This window comes from Neodiprion fabricii, chromosome 2 (genome assembly GCF_021155785.1).
Source record: "Neodiprion fabricii isolate iyNeoFabr1 chromosome 2, iyNeoFabr1.1, whole genome shotgun sequence".
Classification (NCBI taxonomy): Eukaryota; Metazoa; Arthropoda; class Insecta; order Hymenoptera; family Diprionidae; genus Neodiprion; species Neodiprion fabricii.
The window spans coordinates 25708428-25733067 of NC_060240.1; the positions used below are offsets into that span (position 1 = coordinate 25708428).

Here is a 24640-nt window from a genome sequence, read left to right on the forward strand (position 1 = left end):
AGGATTAAACGTGTAGGAATGTGGCGTCCCCGATAAATTCGACAGTTCCGTTCGCCTGTCCGTAGGCAACCCGCATAACTTTTAGTTTTGCATGGATGCATAACATAGGGAGGTGAATGCGCCTAATTTCAGGCAATTTAAGTAATTTTCGGTGATCGTCATGCATTTGTTATTGATAGTAACATATTAAATAGCCAAGAATGGGCGGACTTAAACCTTGTACTGCTATTTTTTGTATTGTATATTTATGGAACGATATACATTTATGACCTGGTATAATGCAATTACGTTAGGATGGATAGGAATTCTTGACTGAGATAGCGTCGGTCGTTTTTCATTTTCTATTGCATCTGAGGTGAATTTATAGATTTTTACGAGAACTGAAATGCCGCATCCTATTTGTAATTCTCGTTTTATTGTCTTCTCTGTTATTATTTGATTTCTCCTGTGAAATTAAACTCACCAGGAGCCTGTGCGCAAGGCACTTATTAAATATAAATACGAATTTTTTATATTTCTATTTGAAAAATGTGTGACTTCGTCGTACGTGTCAAGCAGCTATAATTTTGTGTTAAAAGAATAGACGTGTACTACTTCAAAAAGAAATGACACAAAGTCTGCGATTAATGTTTTTTTGTCACTTGGTTGATTCTTTGGTATTTCAAATTATTTATACCTATGTCTGAGGCGTCCAGGCCATTCCGACGTGATCATGATTTTTATCGTTCTTAATTTAATTCTCTGCTATTAGCATGCTGTAGGGTGCCATAAAAACACGATTTGTAAACTCTTAGATGTCTGTTGAAAATGGACTCTTTAGTAATCGTACGATTTGTAAAATCATAGTAAGCTAAAATCCAGTTTGATAAAATTTACGCGGCTGATGTGTTTTTGAAAAAATAAAAAAGATGAGCTTACAGATATTTTGTGAGACACCAGAAAATCAATTTAAGAGAAACGAAGTTTGGTTCGAAAAGTTGGAAGGGTAAGAAAAAGCTAAATAAACGAAAAAAAATCTCCCTTGTGGGGAGTCGTGGTCATGATTTAAATTCCGATGGAGGATTTCATCTTGCGAATTTTTTCTTACCTTTTTCTGATTTACTCTAATTTAATAATTAACGTCATTTTTTTTTATAACTTTGATAGCTATCGTATGTCTGTTAGGACAGAACAAAAAATGTTTTCAAATTATTGTCTTCCGTACACGCTGTAAAGTTATCACAAGATCCTGAAACTTTAGCGGATAGAAGAATTTTGTTATGGAACTCCGTTATCAGGTTCCCATCTCTCTAAATTTCCTTAGAGTAAAAACTGCGCAACTCGCATGATGGAGTGAATGTTCATTCTTCAAGAGTGAACTTAAACGCTTGGAGTGAATGAAATAGTTCTAAATTTCACTCGAGTTGGAGTTACGCAGTTTTCACTCTCGCTTAGTGATTTTTGATGACTCCAAGATGTTAAAAGAGTACGTAGATCGTAGTTTCATCGTAAAGAATACTATTCATTAAAGTTTATATCCGTAAACGTTGTATTAATTATATACGTAAGAAGGTTAATCAAATCAACGATTAACCGAATATCAACAGCTTTTTCAGTTCATTCAATGAAATAATATAAGGATGCGGGTCAAAGTTCCAACTGATCAAAACCTCAAACTGTGAAAAGTCCCAATGGTTAAAACACCGAACAATTAAATTTCCGTACGATTAAAATTCATTATCATTAATCGACTTTCACGTACGAAGTAAAAACTTCACGGCATATTTAAAGGCTGGTAACATTTGCAGTTTCAACTATTCGGAATCTTGACCATTCGATGTAATCGTCTGCCTGAGCTTTGACCATTCGACCGAAACTTTTGAACTGAAAAAACTCTCTATATTCGGTCAATCATTGATGTGATCGACCTTTTCCTCCGAGGAAAGAACTCTTACGAACGTGATTACTGTAACATTTTTTAGATATAAGCTATCATGGAAAACATAAATGACTGTTATGTTGATTGGGTTTGAAAAAATAAACCTTGATCTAGGTATTCATGATCTCGGACAAAAAATCCTTCAGGTGGAGTTTCAGCATTTCAGAATGCAATTTCTCAGCATAGAGCAAGTACTGATTTCGAAAATAAATTTTTTCGCTCCGATCTTATGCCCGTCTTCTCTCCAAGCTCAAAATTTTCGTCTTTTCACGGAGAATTTCATTCAACCCCGTTATTAAAAAAGAAAAATAATAATAACAATTTGAAACCTTGCAAATTGTGTTTTTTAAAACCATTTGTGTGAAAAGGTGCCCAAAGTTGTAATGGATCATATTATGCACATTTTTGAATAACTCTGATATTTCTCGATAGAATAGGATGAAAATTGATACACTAACGTTTTGAGAGTCACTGAATCCAATTTTGAAAATAAAAATGAAATATTCAATATGAGGGATTTAAAATGGTGGCTTAAAGTACAGGTAATTATGACTGGGCCTCAACACCCTTGTACCAAAAAGTCAAGAAGTGGAATAAGTCTTTCGAAGCCTGTTACTCGGGAGTTTTTATATTATTATTAAAAAAAAAAAATCGTAATAAAACTGAAAAATCATCCCGACTCACCCGTATATTCACTCTCCGGGGGTGGCCGATTCAAAAAATAACTTTCGTAATGTAATCGGAGACCCCAAAAACCCCAGAGGTACAAATATCGAATTTGAATGTAACAAAAAAATTCATAATAAAACTGAAAATTGACCCCAACTCACCCTTACTTTCACCCTAAGGGGGTTGCAAATTCAAAAAATAAGTTCCGAAGTTGCACCAGGGACCAAAAAAAAAAAACCCCGGGTACCAATTTTGGAGTAATTTAGTCGGTTGTATGTGGCTGCCGGTTTTGGCACGAAAACTGGTTGAAATGTTTTACGATATATTGACAGAAAAACCGAATTCAAATTTATCAGGGTGATGGCCAAGTATAAATAATCTGGATCAGAATTTGAAAATACACGTATCTACTCCACATATTCACAAAAGTTCTTCAACAATCACTCAAGTGGGTACTCGGCAAGAGGAGAATAATCGTAAGCTTCACCTGTTCACAATATTCTTCAGCACCCCATTGAGATAATATCCATTATTCACATGGCAGCAGCAGGGCGCGGGTGACTTGTGGAGGGCAGGGGGTTGGCAGCAGGCGCAAATGCAGCCACCACCCTCGTTCTGGTTCCTGGTTTTCCCAACGGCGTGCCTGAGTTCCCTCATGAGCTGGTCAATGTCACCTGTCCCAGGTCCGGTCAGCCGAAGTACAATGACACTGAGATTTTCCTCGGCACCGTAGGCTTGGGCCAAGTCCTGAAGTCGCTTTGCCGCGAGAACGGGACTGGCTTCAGCCCTGGCCTCGCGGACGGCTTCCTGGACGCTGAGCACCTCCCAGAGTCTGCGGTTACCAACGATGACGAACTCGTCGTCGTCCTCGAGGAGGACCTCCTCCGTTACCGGGTCGGGAACTACCAGGGGAAACATAGCCGCGTTTCCAAGCTGGTTTCCAGCCTGGCTCTTCTTTGCCGGTGCCAGAACCAGCGGTCCCGCAGCCCTGCAGAGGACCGCCTTCGCATCACCGGAAGTTCCGATCTTCAGAGCGTACCTCCTCGAGGTCCGCGGGTAGCCGGGGGTCGATGGAATCCTCGTGAGGTGAACCAGCGTCGCGTCCACACCGTATTTTTGTCCCTTTTCTTTAAGCTCGCGGTGGGCCGAGAGCAACGTGTACTTGAGGTAGTCCTTCGACGTCTCTTTAATGGTTCGCTCCTCCAGAAGTAGCCTTGGGATCATCTCTTGCAAGCACACAGGCGCCTCCTGGTTCGATCCTCCGTCGAATACTCCAAAGAGACCCTCCACGTTGCAGAACGCTGGCATTCTGATTTGGGATACGAATAATCTGCGGAAGGATGGTGGTTAGAACTTACTTTATTTACGATGATCGAGCGGAGTTTTGGGTCTAATTTTGGTTAGAGTGAATTCATGAAATTTGATATTATCTTCAAAGAAATACTTCGTAACGTAACTCTTTCATCGTTTCATTCAAGTGCGTTTCTAAACGACGACTGACAGAGGAAATAATCATTTCCAAAAATGTTTGGGGAAATTGAGTTTTAAAATTCATATCTTTTCATGGATGTAAAAATACTTGGAATAGTTTGAAAATGCCACGGGATTTGAGAGAATTTTATATGTTTTCATCAAATTGTAAGCATAATTTAGAATATTATATTACAGGGACTTTTTGGACCGTCACAAAATGTCGTATGAATTTCACGGATTTGATCAAATTTCATGATATATAAGACGTCAAAGAATCGATAAGCAAGATGTTGAAAGATTAATTTAGAACATAATCAAGTTTTATCGTGAGTTTAAAAAACTTGACAGGCTTTAATAGAGTTTCGGAAAATTTCAAAGAAGTTTGACACACTCGATAGTGCTTGTAGGAATTTTGTAAAATTTCGTGAATCACTCCGTAGTTTTAGGGTTTCAAAGCTTTTCATCGGGTTTTAAGGCGGGACACTAAGAATTCAATGAAGTTCCCCAAAATATCATAAAAACCCTAGCAAAAGTCTCAATTTAAAATTCTTTGATTCCTCTTGAGAATCCGATTAAAAATAGTTCAAATTTCGACGGGCGATTGATGAAATCCATTTCGACCATTCGAGTGTTGGTTCGAGTGAATGGGTGCCACAGTTACATCTCTATTGAAAAACCCATCCTCAAAAAGTAAATAACGGGTAAAATAAACTCACTTTTCGCGTCCTCCAGCTGTCTCAGAAAATCCAAGTCGCCAGGGTTGTTCCAAATTTCGTTCAGCGGTGACCATTTCCTGGTGATGGGGGTGAGAGGGTAGGCTGGATCGATTCTGACCAGAAACGTCCACCAGGGACAACGGTCTTTGAGAACGATATACTTGAAATTGTCTCGGGTCGACGTGCAGCCTGGAGTTACAGGATATGTCCAAAAACTGAAGCTGAGGTGGGACGAGGCTTTCCAAGTTGATACGGTCCAGCTGATTGTGAGCCAGATCCAACACCTGCCATTGAATGGAACGAATTGTTTTGTTCTTGATAAAAAGTTGTAAAGTAGTGTAATTTAGCAAGCGGTTCGCATTCTTACCCTGAGAGAATTGGTTTTGTTGAAGGTCGGGCAGGTTAAGAGCCGGTTTGAATGCACCCTGAGGACTCGTAGATGTCGTAAAAGTGCGACATTGTCTGGTAGATATTGTAGACGGTTTCCTGACAGTACAAGTTCTTCGAGATCGGTCCAAGCTGCGATACAACTGTAACGTCAGTGAAAATGGAGAGGATTCCATTAGTAACGACTAAGCAGAAACTCTTGGATACGTGAGTAATTATCGATTAGCGAAGAATCGAGCGAGTCGGGGTCAGAAGTAAAAAACAAAATTGTGAAAACGTAACAATCAGAAATGCGATTTCGAAGAAAGAAGTGGACCCTTATCCGGTAGAAGAATAAGTGTGATACAAGTTTGCCTACCTTTCCGGCATGGTGTCCAAGCTATTGTACGCAGCGTGAAGCACCCTTAGAGCTGGAAGCCTGGCGAGAGAATCCAAGGCTGTGTCTGTCAGACAATTACCGGTGACGTAGAGCTTCTCGAGACAATGGGTACCTTGTCCGGTCTTGGCCGAGTCTTCGACACTCGGCAATTCGGTCAAGCGATTGTTGGACAGGTTCAGAACCTTCAACCTGATAATCAGCTCGTAAGATAAATGGACTCAAATCATACCCGGATGGAGTGATTAGTGCGCTGTGCTGGCAGATTAGAAAATATTCACTCTCATCTCTCGACCCTGTAGTGAACGTACCGTGACATGGAGTTTTGTGTAATGTACCCCACCACAAAGACGCGTAACATAGTGTATGTGCCACTGTTCCTGGAGATGTAACAGTATGATCTTGTGCAAGGAACTGTGAATCGAGCGTTTTACGAGGGTGATAAGAGAGCGTTCTAACGTGAACGTCGCCGTGTATTCATGTGGTCATCACAGTGACCGAACGCTCTTACGTCACGGCAAGATTTACCGCTGTGATGTGGCACAGTGCACCGGGGTTACATCACATTTATTATATACATACCCCATTGTGAATTGACTCGGGATTTTTATCTACGTTATTTTTATTCGCATTATCCGATTTCCCCACGCAATACACCGGGCTTTAAAAAAAAAGACACCTCACCTTGTCGTATTGTGGAAGAAATTCTCGGGCAGGGCTGTCAGGGTATTTCCCTGTAGCGTCAGATGCGCTAAATTCAGAGGCCTCCTGGGGGGTGGCAGGGCTTGGAGCCTGTTGTGGGGCAGGTGAAGGACTTCCAGACGAGAGGGCTGGGACAACAGTCGATCCGGAAGAGCAGTCAAAGCATTGTTGGAAGCGAATAACGCTCGCAACAACGGAACCTCCGGTGTCCAGTCCGGCAGGCTATCCAACGAGTTACTGAAACACGGATTGCAACAAGTTTGGCGCTTTAAAACCAACCAAGATCTCTTCATCTTGATTAAACTGGCCATACTTACTATGAAATATCCAGATGCTCGAGATTCGTTGGCACTGGTTCCACGGTCAGTTTTGTCAGTTCTGAAAACGTCACGTAATGCGTGACAAGCGTCTTTATAACATCAATATTATGAAGGTCAGAAGAGATAATTGCTCACTGTTATTTCCGGCGATTAGGGAGATGAGGTTCCTTCCGCAGAGGGTCAATTCCCTCAGTATATTCCGGGCGCATCGGACGCTTCTAAGTCCCTGGAGTGCGCTGATGTCCAAAGTCTCGATGTTGTTTTCACTCACGTCCAAGTGGGTCAGATTCTGAAAATCATCAATTGCAGTCATACGCGGGCGGTTTTCATCATCGAAAAGATCCGCAAAAACATTTAAAAATCATTCTCACTCCGTAATTTCCGAGGATGATGCTTCCCTTCAGCTGATTGTTCCTAAGATTGACTTTGTTCAGATTGTTCCGGTTGTTTTTCTCGTCTTTGAAATATTTGCTACCTTGATGATCGCCGCGGTGCTGAACATCCTGAAAAAGGTCAGCGAACGGAACGCGTTTATTCGGATTCGTAAGAATCGTTTACGCTTGAAATACAGCTTCATTGCGAGAAGTTTACTCACAGAAACAACGAGAGCCCGCATTCTGAGAAAAGATGGCAAAGCTTCGAGCGAGTTACCAACGACAGAGATAATTCTCAGGTACCTCAGCTCGCTCAGCTCTGCTGGCAGTTCCCTCAGTCCATTTCGATCCAGAGTAAGCTCCTCGAGGCTACCAATGAAATTGAATAACGTGACCACGTGGACAATTCAATGCGAAGCACACGTCATGGCAACGTTTATCCGTGAACCGTATCCCTGAACGGGAACGATGAACAGTCTTTAAATCCCCATAATCATTCACTTTCCCGTAATGTTTAGGTGTACCTTAGCTCGCGTTTCCTTTTGGAAAGCAGACGTCTTGCGATATATAAACCATATATATATATATATATATACTTATCGCGGTGAATGATTCCCCGGCAATTGCGTCACGGATTTACTCGAGTCTTGCGTCGATGCTCAAGCATGGTATATGTATAAGTAAATATATAAATCAGCGCCAAGAGCGTATCGGAAATGATTTTCTTAACAACCAATTACAATATTGTGGAACTAACGTTGCGCAAAAAGTATCGATAGTATTAAGCTGGACGAACGAAATACGGAAATGCGATTACGGGACTTGGAAGCTTCGCCTCTTCGAGAGACAATAGGGGTGTCCTCTGTACGTTCGAATTCGCTAGATGCGGCTGCGGTACGCCCAATTAAGACAATTCGGTACCATTAGTATGCTAACTAGTCAATACGTGTAACCTACATACCTACGTGCGTTGCGGTTCACTTTAACCACGCCGCAGCTCACCCGAGTCGAAACTCGGGTAATGCTCATGTTAACAATTAACGCCCCGCTATCCTGTCTGATCATTATGGGCGGCTGATACATTCACGTATCCTTCAACCCCGAACTGACGATTATCATGACAAAATTCATGCGACTAGCTAGCCAGATATTATTATAAATGGAAAATTTCAGTATTTAATCACTGACTCGATTTCAGGTGTGATGCACCGTCTTTAGTCACTGATCAATTTGTGCCCATAATTTCAATATTCCTGTTAAAGAAACATGCACATTGCCAGTTTCGTAAATGAAACGACTAGTTATTGTTATCGATAAAATGCAGTGAAAAAACTGGAATCAATTGCCCTGTAAAATGAAGACGCTAAAACGTTAAACCAGGAATATAGTTTTCCGAATTAAAAAATTCTGATCCTATTATTTAAAATCCTACATTTTCCTGTTTCGATGGTTTTACGTATTTCAATTCTCGCTACTCGATAAAACGAGTTTACGATAAATTGCTGGATTTGGCTACGCAGACTTCGTAGGAATTAAACTTCTAGTGATGCGTCTTACAATAATTTTAATTGGAAATCGATTGACGGCTACAAATTTTGGTTTCCATCTGCTGAGTAATAAATCGTTCACTTTTATTCAAATTGCTCAGACTTCGATGAAAATTCTATAATGTTGATTCTATAGGTCGGACAATTCGAAAAATCTAGAATTTTCGCGTCGCAGCGTATTTTAATTCGAAAGATCTCAAGTTTCTGATTACCTAAACACAGGAATATTATTCACAATTAAAAAAATTTTAACCTCGTAGTACTAATTTCATTGGTAATAAATTTTTACATTCAGATCTCTCAGTTCCAAATTTCCAGTTCCGTAATCACCAATTTTGGTCGAGGTATAAAATAATACCAAAAGCCGAAAATTTCCGATTAGATTTATGTTCTCGGGTTACCGCATCCGGAAAACTTGGAAACGAATCCCCCAAGTTGGGGATCCCAGATATACCGTTGGTTTAAGTTCTTCAAACCGCAAAGTTGCGATTCCGGTAAGCCAAACGCGAAATATACGACCTCAGCAAAAGTTTTGCTAGCACGAAAAGAAGAGATAAAAAAAAGTAGAGAATTTCACCTCTCGACAGTTTACGTTCACGGCTAGATTCCTCGATTAAAAACTATATCCACCACACGTTCTGCCGCACATTTGACTCGCGATCTTGCACACACAATTCAACAGCACTCCTCGATACAATTACTCGTTCAACTGACCGATGACCAAGGATCGCAATAAGCCGCGCAATGGATCACGAGCAAGCCGAGAACTGACTGACAACGACTGGTCGATGGATGGCGGACCAGGATCCAAAGAGCAAGTAAAAGGCTTGTTCGCTGCTCGAAGAAGGCACGGGCCTTACTCCCGGGGCAGGACTATCAACCGGAACGTTCTCGACGCATCGCCGCAGAGGCGTGGAGAAGCCTCGAAGAACACAATAACAACCTGCGTAGCTATACGATCATAAGAAACCCAGGGAGCAGAACTGCACCGTTTATTATTAAACCTCGGTGTCTTTGCAACGATAATTTTTACCCTGTTGAAACAAGTGTTTGTACAACGCGAGCATGTTTCAATCCTATTTTCCGTACGCAAAGTACCAGTTTCTGCGACGGTAGAGTGAGTCTGCGAATGCGCATGCGCGTATGACAGAAAAGACCACTTTTCACTCCTAGGACTTGAAAGTGGTCGTTTCTGTACCGCGCGCATGCGCTGTCGCGAACACATCTGACATTACTTACGCGACCCTAACCTCAATTTTGTGTTTCGTAAAGAAACGCGTAACATATCCTTGTTGTGTAAAGAATCGTGTGCAACAAGAAAGCAACGGTTTTTTCGTCTCACGTATTTGCAATATTCGTCTTCGGCTCACCTACGATTCGTATTGCAAACTTACGCTCGGCCCTAAAAGACCGAATTCGCTTACTTGTTACACAATATGCTGTTATTCGAAGATTCGACCAGGCACTACACCGAGAGAAATTTTTAGTTTTTCGTAATTCCAACAATATTCAAACAGTTTTTTAACGATACCTGTTTTACTGAATTTTCCTAGTTACTGTAACGAATAAAATTTTTCTCAGTGTAGTTTTTGACTCTTTGAGAGCTCAACTCGTCAACATTGATCTATACAAATATACATATAAATAACGAAGAATAGTTCAAAATTTAAATCCTATTGCAAGGAACAAAGAGAAAACATCTCAATCTTCAATGAAAATTCATACACTGGATAAGTGAGAGGCTTCAATTAGAAAAGAACTGATTGGTCTTGTAATATAATAAAATTATGTAATTACAATCAGTGATCAATTATATCGTAGGTGAAAACCTATTTTTGTGAATTGATCCCTGACCTGTTTTTGGGGGCTAATAAAAATATTTTGGAGAATGAAAAGATGAAATTTCGTCAGCAAAGCTGTGAAACACGAAAGCTCGTGCCCCAGCTGAGCTAGGGCTTGCATGCTAGAGTTGCTCAACGTTGTGCGAGCTGGATAGAGAGTTTCTTAGCACAGGTGATGGGAGTTCGTGAGACCGTAGTTCCTTCAAGTTTACCTTACTGTTTCACTCTCGCCATTTTGGTCTTCGGGCACAAGTACGTATGGGATTATAGTTCAAGCCCTGCATGTGTTTTCTGTAGGTTCTACAATTCGCGGACTTTGATCATGTATAGGAGCAAATATTTTCTTGCTAATTATGCTCTATTGGTCAAAGTTCTCCGTATCTTGCGGAGTCGCAGTAACGTTTAAACTTTGAGCATTAATAAAATATTCCGTACGAAGGCGGTTATGGAACGCAGAATAACTTATATGGGATGAACGATGAATTATGAATTATGAATTACTTGAAGGTCGTTTACACGAATTACACTGATGGATAGTTTTCGTTGTTTTTTTTTCCGTCTTTGGGCAAGTTTCATTGCAATTTTAAGTGAGACCATCAGCAGCAAATACATTAAAACAAATTCTTGGTAAACAAATAAGTAACGATACTAACGATTAATTAAAATCATCTTCCGTCGTCAAATTAACTGAAGCTTTGATCAAAACCTTTCTTTAAATTGACTAAAGCTGTCTTTGAAAGAAAAGTATAATTTACGGGAAATGATCGTCGAGTTATTTGAAAAAGGTAAAATCATATCAATCCTGAAGTGCAATAAGCGAATGAAAATACAGAAAGTATTCATTTAACGAGGGGACATTTACTCAAAGAAATCATAAATTCACAGCTGGAAATTGAATTATGAATGAAAATATCTACGATGACTGAAATATTATCGAAAATAGCAAGGAATAAATCCAATTAACTGAAATCATTGGGAACTATTGTAATTCACTTGGAATCACACGATAGCGTTGAAGATGTCAAACAACGTATTAGCGTTAAAAATCGTGGAAATCATCAAATCGTACGCCTTTTGTCATAATAAGCGCCATACTGCTCTTAAGTCATTGAAATTCTATTTGATTCAACCTAATTCACATACTTTCATTGCTATAAAGTTTTTCAATCCGTTTCCAGTGTTTCCCAATGATTTCCCATCGTTCTCAGTAATTTCCAGTGATTATCAGTAATTTGTTTCGATTTCCTACGATTCTATCAAATCCGGAAATTACTGAAAATCGTCTGGAACGCCATAAAATCGTTGGAAATCAATGAAAATTACACGATAAGATAAAAATCAGTACAAATCACTGAAAATCAATGTCAAAGAGTCCAAATCATTATTTTGATTTCCAAACGAACGAGTCCTCGTTATTCAAAGATATGTTTTTCAACAGCGATGCGATGCGCCAGAGTAACCAAAATGCAAAGGCAATTTCCACTTCCGAGCTTGCGGCTCGAGAAGTGCGGTAACGGATGTACAGTCTGGAACACAATAACGTACGGTGCATAATTCCTAGATGCAGCATCAGGTGAGAATAGGAATTTCGACATTGCAATGTCAACCTGATGCATTGAGATGCATTTGGCTCAGAATGCAGTTAAATTTTTTCACCACAAGCGATGGTCGCCAGCCTCCTGGCACGCTTCTGGATAAGACATAGGCATGAATCTCTGCAAAATAAGACGCTCAGGTGTTGCAGAAAGATAGAAAGATAAACGCTGCAGAGCTAACGAACACCTTGGCGCAAAACTTTGACTTCTAGTAACGTAACGTCGATCCCAAGGCTAGTGTCAACGTCAACAATCTACCATACCTGAGCCAGGCTCACCTGCTCTCAGACCTCTGCTACACACATTACTTTATCTTAAAACGTTTCTGACATTTACTGAAATCATATATAACACGTTTTCCTTGTATGCGTGCGCGTGTGTGTGTTCATGTGTCGTACACAAGCTTGACGCAGGTCATAACTGAACATGACGTGAACAGTGTCTTTGTTACGATCCGTCGTCATGCCGGCACTCAGCAATGATAGCGACGTTAGACATGCCCTTTGCTCGAGGCAGCAAATATGAACGTCTGATGTGTTCTCTGCATGCTGTAATGTGAAGCGATGCTTGCGACACAATGTTATGTGATTTTGCACAAACATTATGAAACCTCTGTCATCTTGGTGAAAACTGTAGTCACTTCTCTTATTCTGTGACCATAGCAACCAAACTATTCCAAATACCTTATCTCGGGATATTACAATAACTACAATGTGTGACCCACCTTCACCCGAAAGCTTGATCGAAGGCTCCAAGACGTCCGACAACCAGTAATTCACATGCTGAAAGCAGAAGTGATGGACGTGGCCGGCTGCACATGCGTTGTCTGGAGACGGTTCAAGCTTTGCAGCGGTCTCAGGGTCGACATCCAAATGGCAGGGACAGGAGGCGTATCGTTGGTCGTTACACTTGTTCAAACGAAGGTACGTCTCCACGAAAGTGACGAGCTTTTCCACGTCCACGAAGGTTTCCGTGCCTGGAGGTAACAATCAACCAAACACCGGCAACAAAGTGTTTACGTTGATGCGAATCCGCTCTTCATCTATCCCGGTGCGTTCGAAATTTCACTCTACTTCCAGATGCTTGCCATTTATAAATTCAATGCGCAACCGGTGGGTAGACTTCTTCATGCGGAGTCGATGCGTCTTCGTCGTGGTTAGGCCCCAAGCCTCGTATGGAGCTTGCAGAATCTTCGGACTCCGTGAAGTTACCGAGGTAGATTATTAGGTCGACAGGTAACACCTCCTTTTTCAGAAAATACGGCAGCTCCCATGGGCCCGCTGATTTTACGTATTCTTCTGGATTCACTGCGATTTTAGTCTCAGGAGTGAGAACCTCTGCAATCGGCTGTAGCTTTTACTCTGAAGACCGGGAAGACGGGAGACGCGCTTATATACTCCATAACCAGCGCGATGCTGACGCAAACAAATGAAGTAGTTACATTACGCCGTATCGGGCGCTCAGTTTTGTAAACTGGTTTTCCGGGTTGTGGGCTATTATTATTCCTCAACCACATTCGCTGTGCAACTGATTAAAAGGCGAAGTATACTCCACGATATGAACAAACGTTACTAAACGATCCGAATATGGGAACATGAACGACCCTAACAATTACATTTTCCTATTAAAAGAGGCATTCTATTGCTACCGAAATTGCAAACGTTAATGACCCTTACGTACTTCACACGATACCAAGGACGGTGCATTGTCAACGAGTTCATGACCGTTGGTTGTCATAGCGAACTGGAGCACCTCATCATGCTGTTTTACAAAAATGCACACTACCGTCACCCGAGCACGGCTGCGAAGCAACGGCAGGCAAGCTGGGTGCCGTGAATTCTGGTGAGCAGGTTCAAAATAATCAAAATATTTCAAACTCTTTATTAGAAAATACAATGCGCAGAAAAAGTTTGAGAACCATGAGGATAATACTTATCATTATACATATTCCATATCTTTTCCTCGAACAGATATGACACCCGAGCGTTAAACATTTCATCATCGGCTAATGGAAACAACAGGATAATTTCTACGATATGATATAAACAGAAACAAGGAAAATTAAATAAGTTGCTAACCCAACCCATCGTGATATTGGGTATCGCGCGCAAGCATTCATGTCACGTACGTATGAGCGTATTATCTTTACGCGTGGCGTGACAACTGAGCCTCTAAGATTTTTTCCGCCAATAAGTCATCCACTTCGAAGTCTTGGACCGTTGCTATCGGCTATTAATCAGTCGACAAGCGTCATCATCATAAGCTATATTCCACAGAACGATGTGTCGAAATTCAGAGCACTCTCCAGCGGAGTGTCGTGGCTACCACTTTGAAAATACGGAATACGGCTAGGCGACAATTTCTATAAACACCTGTTAGTCGTGCCGAACGCTCATAAAGAATTGAACGTACGTATACGCGTTGGCAATAAGTACGCGATATTACACGTGAGGGAGGGCTTGCACGTAAATTAAAGATGATGATTATTACCATTATCAGTATTTGTTTGTTTGGCCTTATTGTGTATTGCCATTTGTTCCGAAAATATAATTATCATGCAATACTTCTTGGTATCATTGACATGGAATAAGCTGACGCGACACTGCGTCCAGTAGGCATCCCAACTCACGTATACACCTGTATGAGCTTAGGTCTCGATCGGTTCGCTAGCAGGCTGCATGTGCATTGAATGTGCATCGGACCGACGTTTAGATATAGGCGTTACGCTGCAACTTGTGCAGCAGCTACTGCACTCTGATGGGTCGAGGAGTGCACTCTGATGACGGCTTAGGAGTTAACATCGATGCATGATAGAGTTGTGTCTCCTGATATCAAAAATACCACCCCCCGCTACCCCCGAGCCCTAATTCTGAAGTTATAGCCCGTACGTTGTGGTGTAACTGACCGTATGTACCTACCTACTTTCTTTCCTATTTCTCTACCAACTACCGCACATAACGAAAGTAATTCCTGGCTGCAGCAGGCGTGCATTCTTGGCCGTGCAGCGGATTGCGCTGAGTTGTTTTTGATCGTTGAAAACGGGCTTGTTACCATGGTGTAAATTTCTCTGCGAATTTTCGGTATAAATCCATGCTGCAATGTGTCGGCCGACATTTATACACGCGCGTGCATGGCTAACATCCTCCGATACGACGTGCTATGTACTGCTGGGAATACATAGGTGCATTTATGTATCGCTTGGACTGCCATGCATACCGCGAGAACATAACTGGGGTCGCGTTCGTTATCGGCCCGATGCTGCTGAATACATCGAATGCTTTGAACCGAAACACGTACTGGTGAATTTGAATTTCAGAATTCTATCAGCCAGCAGGAAATGCGGAAACATTTTTCACCAATTAGCCATGAACATCCGCTGCACAGCTTTATCCGTGAAAAATAAAAGCTCCAGGCATGGCCGAAATTTGGCTAAACGGAACCCGATCGTCATTTGTCTTTTTCTCGGTACAGATTTCGGAATTCAAACAAATTATGGTAAATTTTAGAGGGTTAAAAAACAATGCTTCAAGGGTGTTTAATGTTTTAGGAACAGGATTTGAGAACCTTGAATTATATCCATTCCGAAAGTGAACGGATTTTAAAACGTTTTTACGTCATTTCAACTGAGCGTAGTTCGAGAAGCGTTAACGGTGCAATTTGTGTACAAAAGGAAATTTCTGGTAATAAAAACAAAAAATAAAAAAAAAAATAAATGTGCCCTGTGTGTATGGGGCATTCCATGCTAACTTGACCTACCGCCAACCCTCATCATCTCTGATTTTGCTTGAGCTTTAATATAGTATTTCGGGGGTCGGAAAAGTAACTCCTGAGTTATTTCATTTTTTTTTTTTTGTTACCACTGTTTTATTTTTGCGCTAATTTATATCCGAACATCTGTCAGTCGTACGAAAAAATCTTCGAGAAGACGTGAAATGGAAGGAAAATTTTGTGCCAATTTTTTTTTACGGTGACTTGATGCATTTTTTGTTGCAAAAACAGTCTAAGATCGCGATTTTCATGCTGCTGATGTTTGATGCCACCTTCAATGTTCGTGAAAATTTCAACATAATTTCCTTATGAAAATACGAAACTTTTGATTTTTGATTTTGATTAAAAATGTACTATGAAATAAATGTCAAGGTAACGAACAATATGATTGAACAAACAAATGAATAATTAATTTGATTATAATAATTTCACTTGTCAGATATAACTCAATTCCGCAGACATTTAGATCAGATAGATAATCCCATATTGTTCATTTCCTTGACATTCGTTTGATTGTAGCTTCTGAATCAAACATCTCTCCATCTTCGGCAAGGAGTTTTTTTTATTTTCACAAGGAATTTATGGTGAAAATTTCGTGAAAATTAAAGGTGGCCAACACCGTGAAAATCGCGAGTTTAGACTGTTTGTACGAATGAAAAAAAGATGCATCAAGTCGCCAAAAAAATAGGAATCAAATATTTCCATCGATTTCACATCATCACGAAGATTTTTTTGGCAAATGATTTCTTCGTACGACCGGACGGATATAAATTAATGTCAAAATAAGACGACTTTTTAACCAGTGGTCAAAAGAGTTTAAAAATAAATTAGCCGTTAAGTAAAAAGTTTTCGACCCCCCAAAATACTATATCTAAGTTGGCATGGAACGTACTTCATTGCCTTGTTATATACTTCAAATTTGCCTTAGATTCTGTCAAGAACATGATCTTGAAATATGGCTTGGCGTTAATTTTTTTCACGAACTCAGTTTGATCTGTTATCCAAATTGTTTGTATAATTCTTGAAATTTCTTCGTCTTGTTCGCTTCACGATCTCTTTCTTTTCCGATTCAAATTACCGATTCTATTTATACTCGCAGTATATCATATTTTCAGTAGATGTCGATTAAATTAAGATAGAGCGACACACGCACGTTTATCTCACGTTGCGTATCGTCTTGTTTCGCCAACGAACTTGTAACGCTAAAATTTATTCACGTGCCGTACTCTGAACGGTGCGGCTTACAAAGTTCACAATTAAAAAGTATAATGCACGACGATGTGCTAAAAATAAAATGATATTCGTAAAAATACGCAGTGATATTAATCGCAACCCGAAACGCCGTCGTATGAACATTGTCGCCCAAAGAAAAAAAAAAAAAAATACCAAATACCCAACCCAACACCCGAGATTAGGTAGGCAGGCATATAATACAAGCTACCTGAAATATGGGATCGATAAAAAAATTTCTTTCTCAACTTACTTTACGAGGCGGTTGATGTCGGGAGGAATCTCGGCGATGAGGTTGTCGGATAGATCGAGGGTTGTCAGCCCGTTCAATTCCAGGAGTTCCCTCGGGAAGCACTTCAGGTTGTTCCTTTGCAGGTGTACCACGGATAGCCGTGGAAACCTTTATCGAAAAATCCGAACAGCGGGAGATAAGTCAAAACGTTTATATTCCATCCTCAAACATCACTTGTGCGCTTAAATTTATGCCACATACAAAATGAACAACAGTAAAGAAAGAAAGAAAGAAAAAAAAAAAGAAGTTGGCTGGAATCGTATCAAATTTTACAATCGCGTCAATTTTACTGCGCGCAAAGATCTTTCTCAGATTGCTTTTTACACAGAGATGTCGATGATTTTTCAAATTATGCGCAGCTTGCGTCTCACGGCAGCGACACGGACCGTTAATTGGGATAATAATCGGGAAAGCAATTAGTTTTTAGGCCTTCTTTACTCCAAGAGCATTTCGCGTGACGCTATAGCCTCTTATCTGTTTCAGAAAATCTATATCATTATAATAAATAGGATATTAAATATGCGTATATTTCACCACCGTTACGGGGATGCTGGCGTTCCAGTTTTCACGACTGAACTGCAGGCTAAGCAGAATGCAGGCGTCGTTCACCAATACTTGATATAACCACTTTACGTAACGGGGCTTCGACTGCTGCGAGGCAATTTATTCTCATCGATTTTTCCATTTTCTCTATTTTTCTTCTTACTAGACGTTCTCGATATTGTCCTTTAGATTACCTACCAGTCTGACTTGTTCATAGAATTACGATTTTCCATAGAATCTTGAATTTATGTTATCGGTAATGGCATATTCCGGAGTTGCAGTTTATTCGCTTTCTTTACTCATATATTTACGGAAAAGTATTTTATCATTTTCGAATCGAGGCTACCGGAGCTTTTCTATGCTATACACCGACGTGCGTTTTTCAATTCCATTTCATATTAACAATGTCACAAGAATTGCCCGGGTAAAAAAATTGGCCTGCAGCATCGTCGATAATTTCCAAGTTTCAAAAATTTATGTTATTTGTGTATAATAAATATTTCTCCCGATAAAAATAACTCTGACGGTGATTGCCTACAACTTATGACTCTGTACCATGTGTTTAGTTACAGTTTTCAACGTGTTTATTAATTTCAAATTAATTACATTCGAATTTTGTTTATTTATTTTTTACTGTATAGCTCGTTCAGTTTGTTAATAACACGTTAAACCCGAATGACAAAAATATTAATAAGTTTCGATTATAAATTGAAGTGCTGTAATTTGGCAAGTTTATAAAATTCGCTTTGGTCACGGCAAGTGGAAGATTTTCGGACAAATGCGTAAAAAGAAACTAAGCGTTGATTCTACAACAACCAATGAATGAAACTTTATCCTACGATTGCTACGCGCGTTGTAAGAAAACGATTTCCCTATGCATACGTGGCGCGTACATTAACCGAAAATTAATTACCTCTTCAATATTGCCAAATTGCTGTCCGGGTTCCCAAGCTGATTCTGTCCAAGGATCAGTTCCTCGATCGCTGGAAAGGCGATGGTGCTGTCCGGTATCCTGGACAGGCCGCCTTTACTGAGGTCGAGTAAACGGGGACACGAGGGATGCTGAGTGGCCTGAAAAACAAAGGAGCCACGCTTTTTATTTCCAGATTCTTTGCTCGCGAGGGAGAAAGACGGATCGAGATCTCGAAAGGTTTCGTTTTCACGTGCTCAGATTTTTCTCATCGTCAGCGCAATAATGAATCACCTCAATCTCAAGTGAATCCGTTTCCAGAGTGTCCTGCTTGTCGGGGTCACGTTCCTCCATAATGGCTACCAAGTTCCCGATGTGCACCATGCCTCAGCTTCCGAATTGCATCCGGGCGCCAAGTTCTCGCTAACTAATTAATCGGCGTGTTAAGGTGAATCCGCGAATGCTGCAGCGGTAGCTGCGATGAGCTGAGGGTACAACAACAACTCTCTATCACGCGCAATGCACATTAACGCAATTACCCGTTACCCATGCTTCCTTCGATCGTTTCCGCGGAACGAAGCTCCAAGGCAAACGTGGGTAAAAAGTAAACAAAGGCCCTGATCAGCCGTAGTAAGGAGTGCGAAGAAATATTCAAAGTCGACCCAGTTAACGGACAGCCACTCGAGTTATTGGAAACTTGCAGCAATTTCCAAAGCAGCAAAGCACCTCGTCTTCTGTACCTATGCCTGTACTGTACCTACATCATCCGCACGCTGTAACCATTCGGTGGTAATTCACGTCAGCCGATATGCTAAGTTTGCTAACTAACGGAATTAGTTACACTGGAAGGTTATTGGCTATTAATTTTCTCGGAACCTGCGGAACCGTACCTTGTAAATATATGTTCCCGTGTAAACAGGACGTTATACACGTTGACACACACTTGTCTCTCATCGTGACGAAACTTCATACTCTAACCATCAACTGTGTATTAATTTTAGTAACCATAGGTCAAAAGTCGTATTGGTATCCAATTTTTACTTCCAATTGGACACGGCATTAAGATACCTGAGCATCGTTCAAGCTTGAAGTTACTAGGATCTCCAATTCGCAAGGAATTTGACAGTCAGATTAGGAAACCGGGTTGTGCACCCCGGGCTTATCAGTACTTTCCGAAGTCCTACCATACAACTCTAGACTCTCTTCTCTATGGATCGAGTCTTTCTTCTTTGTTCTTCTACGAAGAAATGTCTGGGGCAGTCTGATAGAGAGCCCAGATAACGACACGTGCACGCACTAGACCCGGTCTAGAGATTCCGGATGAAACATTAACCCACCACTCCTACAGGTGTGTGTCGACTGGTCTTCTACCCAACTTCCGCACGTTACGACGCTCGATTCAGAACCATGATGGCGCGGGACAATTCCATGCCGAATCGATAAGCTTTCTCTGATGTTTGCAGTACTTTTTCCCCAAACTCACAGTTATAATGACAACTTTCGGTGGGTCAGAAAAGTGGTTATCGCCACGAGGCGTTCGAAGTACTTTTTGTAGCTTTCTTTCGCATGTCGCTCAGAGTTTAAATGTGATGGAACGATTTTGAAAGTGCTTCATTGAGGGTTTCATTTGTACTATGGTTACAGAACATTCCGACAGTGATCAGTAGAGCGAAAGACTTAATGTGGGAATGCGATCGGTATTTGATATGTGAATCGACTTTCTCCTCTTGGCTGTATTAGGAAAATATCTAGATTATAGATTTCCGGATCTTGATTCGGTGGAGAGCGATTCGGAGCAGTGTATATCGTTGGGTAACACCTACTGCTTCACGTCACGCTGGATGGTTGGGCGCGTGCGGTTCATGTATGTGCCAATCGACGATGCAATGTACGTTTATGCATCGACTATGCTGTGTGCAAAAATATGCACTGTTCGAGGTGCGTACACGGGAAGTTCGTTTTGGCAACAAGTGGAAAGCTTGTGTAATTATCGACGGATAAGAAAATAATAATAATTCTCCCTGTTTATACGGCAAAGTCACCTTTTCTGGACGGTTTTCGACCTTGGCAATTGTAATCGGATCAAAGTTTGACACGTGAATGTTTATGAAGAGCGAGTAAATTTGCTAAATATAAACAACTAACTTGTCTATTTCGATTGTGGCGACAACTGTGTCAATTTGTACGTTGGGTTTCGTACAACTTGAACCATGAGCTAAGCACTTGAAGAATTTAGTCAAGCAATCACAAAGTGGATGAATCATTATCATTCTCCAATTTGTCAAAGTCAACACGTTCTGCATGTCCCATTTGGGAAAAAATGAGACCGTTTGAGAAAATTGGAATAGTAAACTTTAATTATGGTGCTCGGAAATAGTGACTGTTACCTCTATGATGCCCCCATCCACACTATAGATATCAGAACTGTGTTCTACTTGGGATCGTCACTGCTATGCGCACGATTCTATATCCTTTAACGGCTCGATCAGAAATGAAAGTAAATAGAGTATGTAGGTACCTTTCCGAAGGCTTTCGCGAATATTATGCCTTTGGTAGAATACACATTGCTGGAAACTAACTACTGCGCAGCAGTCAGTTGAGGTTGCCGTATTGACACAGGGAATGACTGCGTCCAACTTATTTCACAAGGTGATATGCACTGCATATTCAAGTAAAACGAGGCTGAAGCTAGCAGCCAGAATTAGCAGCGAAACGTCCCAATGTTCATTCGAATGAGGTGGTGAAGTCCGAAAATGAAAATTTTGTGAAATACCTTGAACCCTGAATACTTTTATATAGAATTATGAGAATAAAACTGCACTGCATTTTTCTATTTCAAAAAAGTTGAACACATTTGGCTGCTCGCTTCAGCTTGATCTCAAGTTACCGTGTGGCTTGTGTTTGTTTTTCTAATCGTCAGTTCAACCACGCTTGTCAGGATCTACCAGCAATACTGTACCAAAGTCCTCAATGAAGGAATGAAAAACTGCGTGTCTGATACAATACCGTTTTCTACATATCAAGCCTCTGAATGTATTCTCAAGCTTTCCTGTCGAATATATGACACTGAACTCTGACACCCGAATGAACAACGAACATCTATCACCCACAATGATGAAATGGATACACCCAACGAATGAATACAATAGTACCATGAAGTATTTGCTACTGGATCGTGCGTGATTTGTTGGCGTCTTTATATACACTCTCGAAAAAGGCTGCTCAGGTATTCTATGCGAGGCTCTACACTTCATCGATTTGAGGACTAGGTTATGTGACAGAACCGTCATGCGTCAAACCCGAGGTTAAATAGTCATTTTCGTGTGTGCATTGCGCGGAAATTGATTTTCTTAGTTCTTTGGTTCTTTGATAGAAAAATTAACGGTCCAAGGACTGTCAATGACATCTTTTGGTGAACCGAGGTCTAGGAAATACACGATCGACTATTCTGATAACTGACACATATTTAAAAAATATCTGTACGGTAGCTCAAACCTCCTACGATTCCGTTCGACAACCATGTTACAAAAATCACAAATCAGGTACGTCACTCAACTTTGCACTCGTCACCTTGCCACAATCATTTGCACTGCTTTCCGCCTGTACCCACAATTTTACCTTGTGTTTGTTTTAGCTATTTAGCCAACAATTAATTTCGTGGATTCGTATACACATGTTTAGATGTTTAGATGTCATGGACATCTACTCTCGAATGGTTTTTCTGGGATAATAATTTTAGACCAAACTTTGCATTATAAATCAGTAGTTTGGCAGTTTCACTCCTGTTTCTCTTCTTTCTTGCCAAAAATTATATTCCAACGTAACAAAGGACTCAAGAAGAACAAAGTTCCGCCAAGATTTTAATTGAAATGCAAAGTAAACGCTGTAAGTTAACGGGGTTCCAGATTATCCGCCACTTTTCACACACTGTGTCGCTGTTTCATACCGGTGATTCAACATTCTTCACTCTGTATAATTCATTCCACTCGAATCTGCGATTACAACCATAAGTCGACCACCAGCTTCAAGTCTGGGCGATGAACTCTGGACTCAATCAGCCGATACGTCGACGATGGTTCCACTACAGAGAACCGCCTTCCAATCAAATTACGAATGGCACTGATCAAGGTCAATTCTAACTCTGCTCGGTCTGAGGTCACTGTGGATAACTTGGAATATATTTCACCAGAGAAGAAACACACGAACTTTTACGAAAAGTACTCATTTCGCAGTTGGTTGAATACCTGGGTTGAATCTGATTCGAGTACCACAGATAGCCGGCATTATCGTTCGGGTGAACAGAGCGAGTCGATTCGCTGGCCTCGCTCTTACTTTCGTTTCGATACCGCATGCTGGCCGCCGAGTGCGATTCGCGACACACTCTTCATCGAAAGATCGGATCTGCGCCGGGTTTCGAATTCTCAAGTGCCGGAGAAGCTTTGGCGAAGAGGAGATGTCGCGAGGGCTTCGGGAACGAATCGTTGACTGAAAAGTCAGGATTGTCGCGTGTGTTCAGAGACCCGCGTTGGCCGGAAGACACGCTCCGTGGATTCCGTTCCCCAGATAACCGTCTTATACCGCACTACCTTCCTCTTTCCAGCTCGCCTTTCTCGCCTGGTTTAATCGCCGGCAGGTTCTCATTGTCGAAGAGCGAAAGTGATCGATCCGAGGACCGAGTCGAATCGATGCTGCACACCTCGAGAGTTTCTCGCCGCGATTAGCGAAGGCTGAACTTAACCGCGAGCCATAGAGCTCAGGGTGAACGTCGACAACTGGTGCAAGGTACGCGTTTTGGAATTGTCGAATCTCCTGGTGCTCGAGTGGGAAAATTTAGATATTCCACGAGAAATCCCTCGCGTGCTTAGTTTGACCGAAAGAATTATGAATGCAGAACCGGTAACTGTAAACACGGCTTGTTGACTCCACAGGCATATTAGGACAAAGTTTAAATAATGAATTGACCGAATCACTGAACGAGGAATACCGTAAGTTTGCATCGCATTATCTTGCAGTTCGGCTTCGTTGCCAACTCTGCGATATCATCTGCCGTTAACTAAGCTCACCGGATATAGCGATACATCCTGCAAGCGAATTAACTCCGATTATTCGATCGTTGCGGTTTCGTTGGGAAATTGTTTTCATGGACAGGTTTTTGCAACGTTTTTTCCAATACCATCGGTCGATTTTCAGATTAAACTTGCAATTCTGATTTGTATCGTAATACGTGATACTGTAAGGATCATGGATTTTAGATTCACAATTGTGAATTTACTGTCTCAGGACGCAATATGGGAGAAGATAAGAAAGTTGGCGCGAATCGATCTGCAAGAGTTACAATCAAACTTGAGGTCGTGAAATATACACATATTTTAGACAGTTTCAGACAGCCTACTTTTCAGCCTTTTGCATTCAATCGCAACGGACGAATTCAAAGAAAAGTTGGATCCCAAAGAATTTTGCTAAGTTCACCTTGTCCGTAATGAATTCAAAGTATAAAACAAAGGTTTATAAAGCTGACAAAAGCATCAGGCCTTCAGGGTGGAATAATTTTGAAAGTTTGTTGTTTTTTCGCCTCTTCTCTTTTATCGGCACTCTACGACAGTCTTCTCTAAAAGCCGTTTTTTTCATACATCATCCGAGACGTTGAACTTTATCTTCGAAGCAAATCTTGCAGGCTGGTTACAGAGCCGGGAAGGTGGATGAATTTTATAAATTTCAACAAAAAATTCGCGTATACAGGTGTAACGCAGGGGGAAAATTCCACTTCCGAGGATGATAAAATTCCGGGTGAATTTGTCCCTCGTGTCACGGAAATATATCCTTGTAAATAAGATTTAATTAAAGCCGGAGTGGCGAAAGCGTCGAGGCGCTCTATTCTCCTACCGTAAACCTCCCCTTACGAAACCCATCCCAGGCCAATACGGGGGACAATATTATCTCTCGGCTTTCTGTTTCTCTAGCGCCTTTTTTTCTCATTCC

General features: G+C 41.1%; 1 protein-coding gene across 1 annotated transcript in view; it reads right to left on the reverse strand.

Annotated features, from left to right (window-relative positions):
* The window catches only part of LOC124176820 (PH domain leucine-rich repeat-containing protein phosphatase 2), a 133350-nt gene that overhangs the window by 3718 nt on the left and 104992 nt on the right, over positions 1–24640 (reverse strand). The window contains exons 6-16 of the mRNA XM_046558551.1: positions 18665–18822; positions 17170–17316; positions 7157–7304; positions 6933–7064; positions 6697–6850; positions 6559–6619; positions 6224–6478; positions 5522–5731; positions 5144–5306; positions 4777–5060; positions 3075–3917 (exon numbers count right to left, since the gene is read on the reverse strand). Of these exons, the coding sequence (XP_046414507.1) occupies positions 3075–3917; positions 4777–5060; positions 5144–5306; positions 5522–5731; positions 6224–6478; positions 6559–6619; positions 6697–6850; positions 6933–7064; positions 7157–7304; positions 17170–17316; positions 18665–18822 (2555 nt within the window). The remainder of the gene's footprint in view (positions 1–3074; positions 3918–4776; positions 5061–5143; positions 5307–5521; positions 5732–6223; positions 6479–6558; positions 6620–6696; positions 6851–6932; positions 7065–7156; positions 7305–17169; positions 17317–18664; positions 18823–24640) is intronic.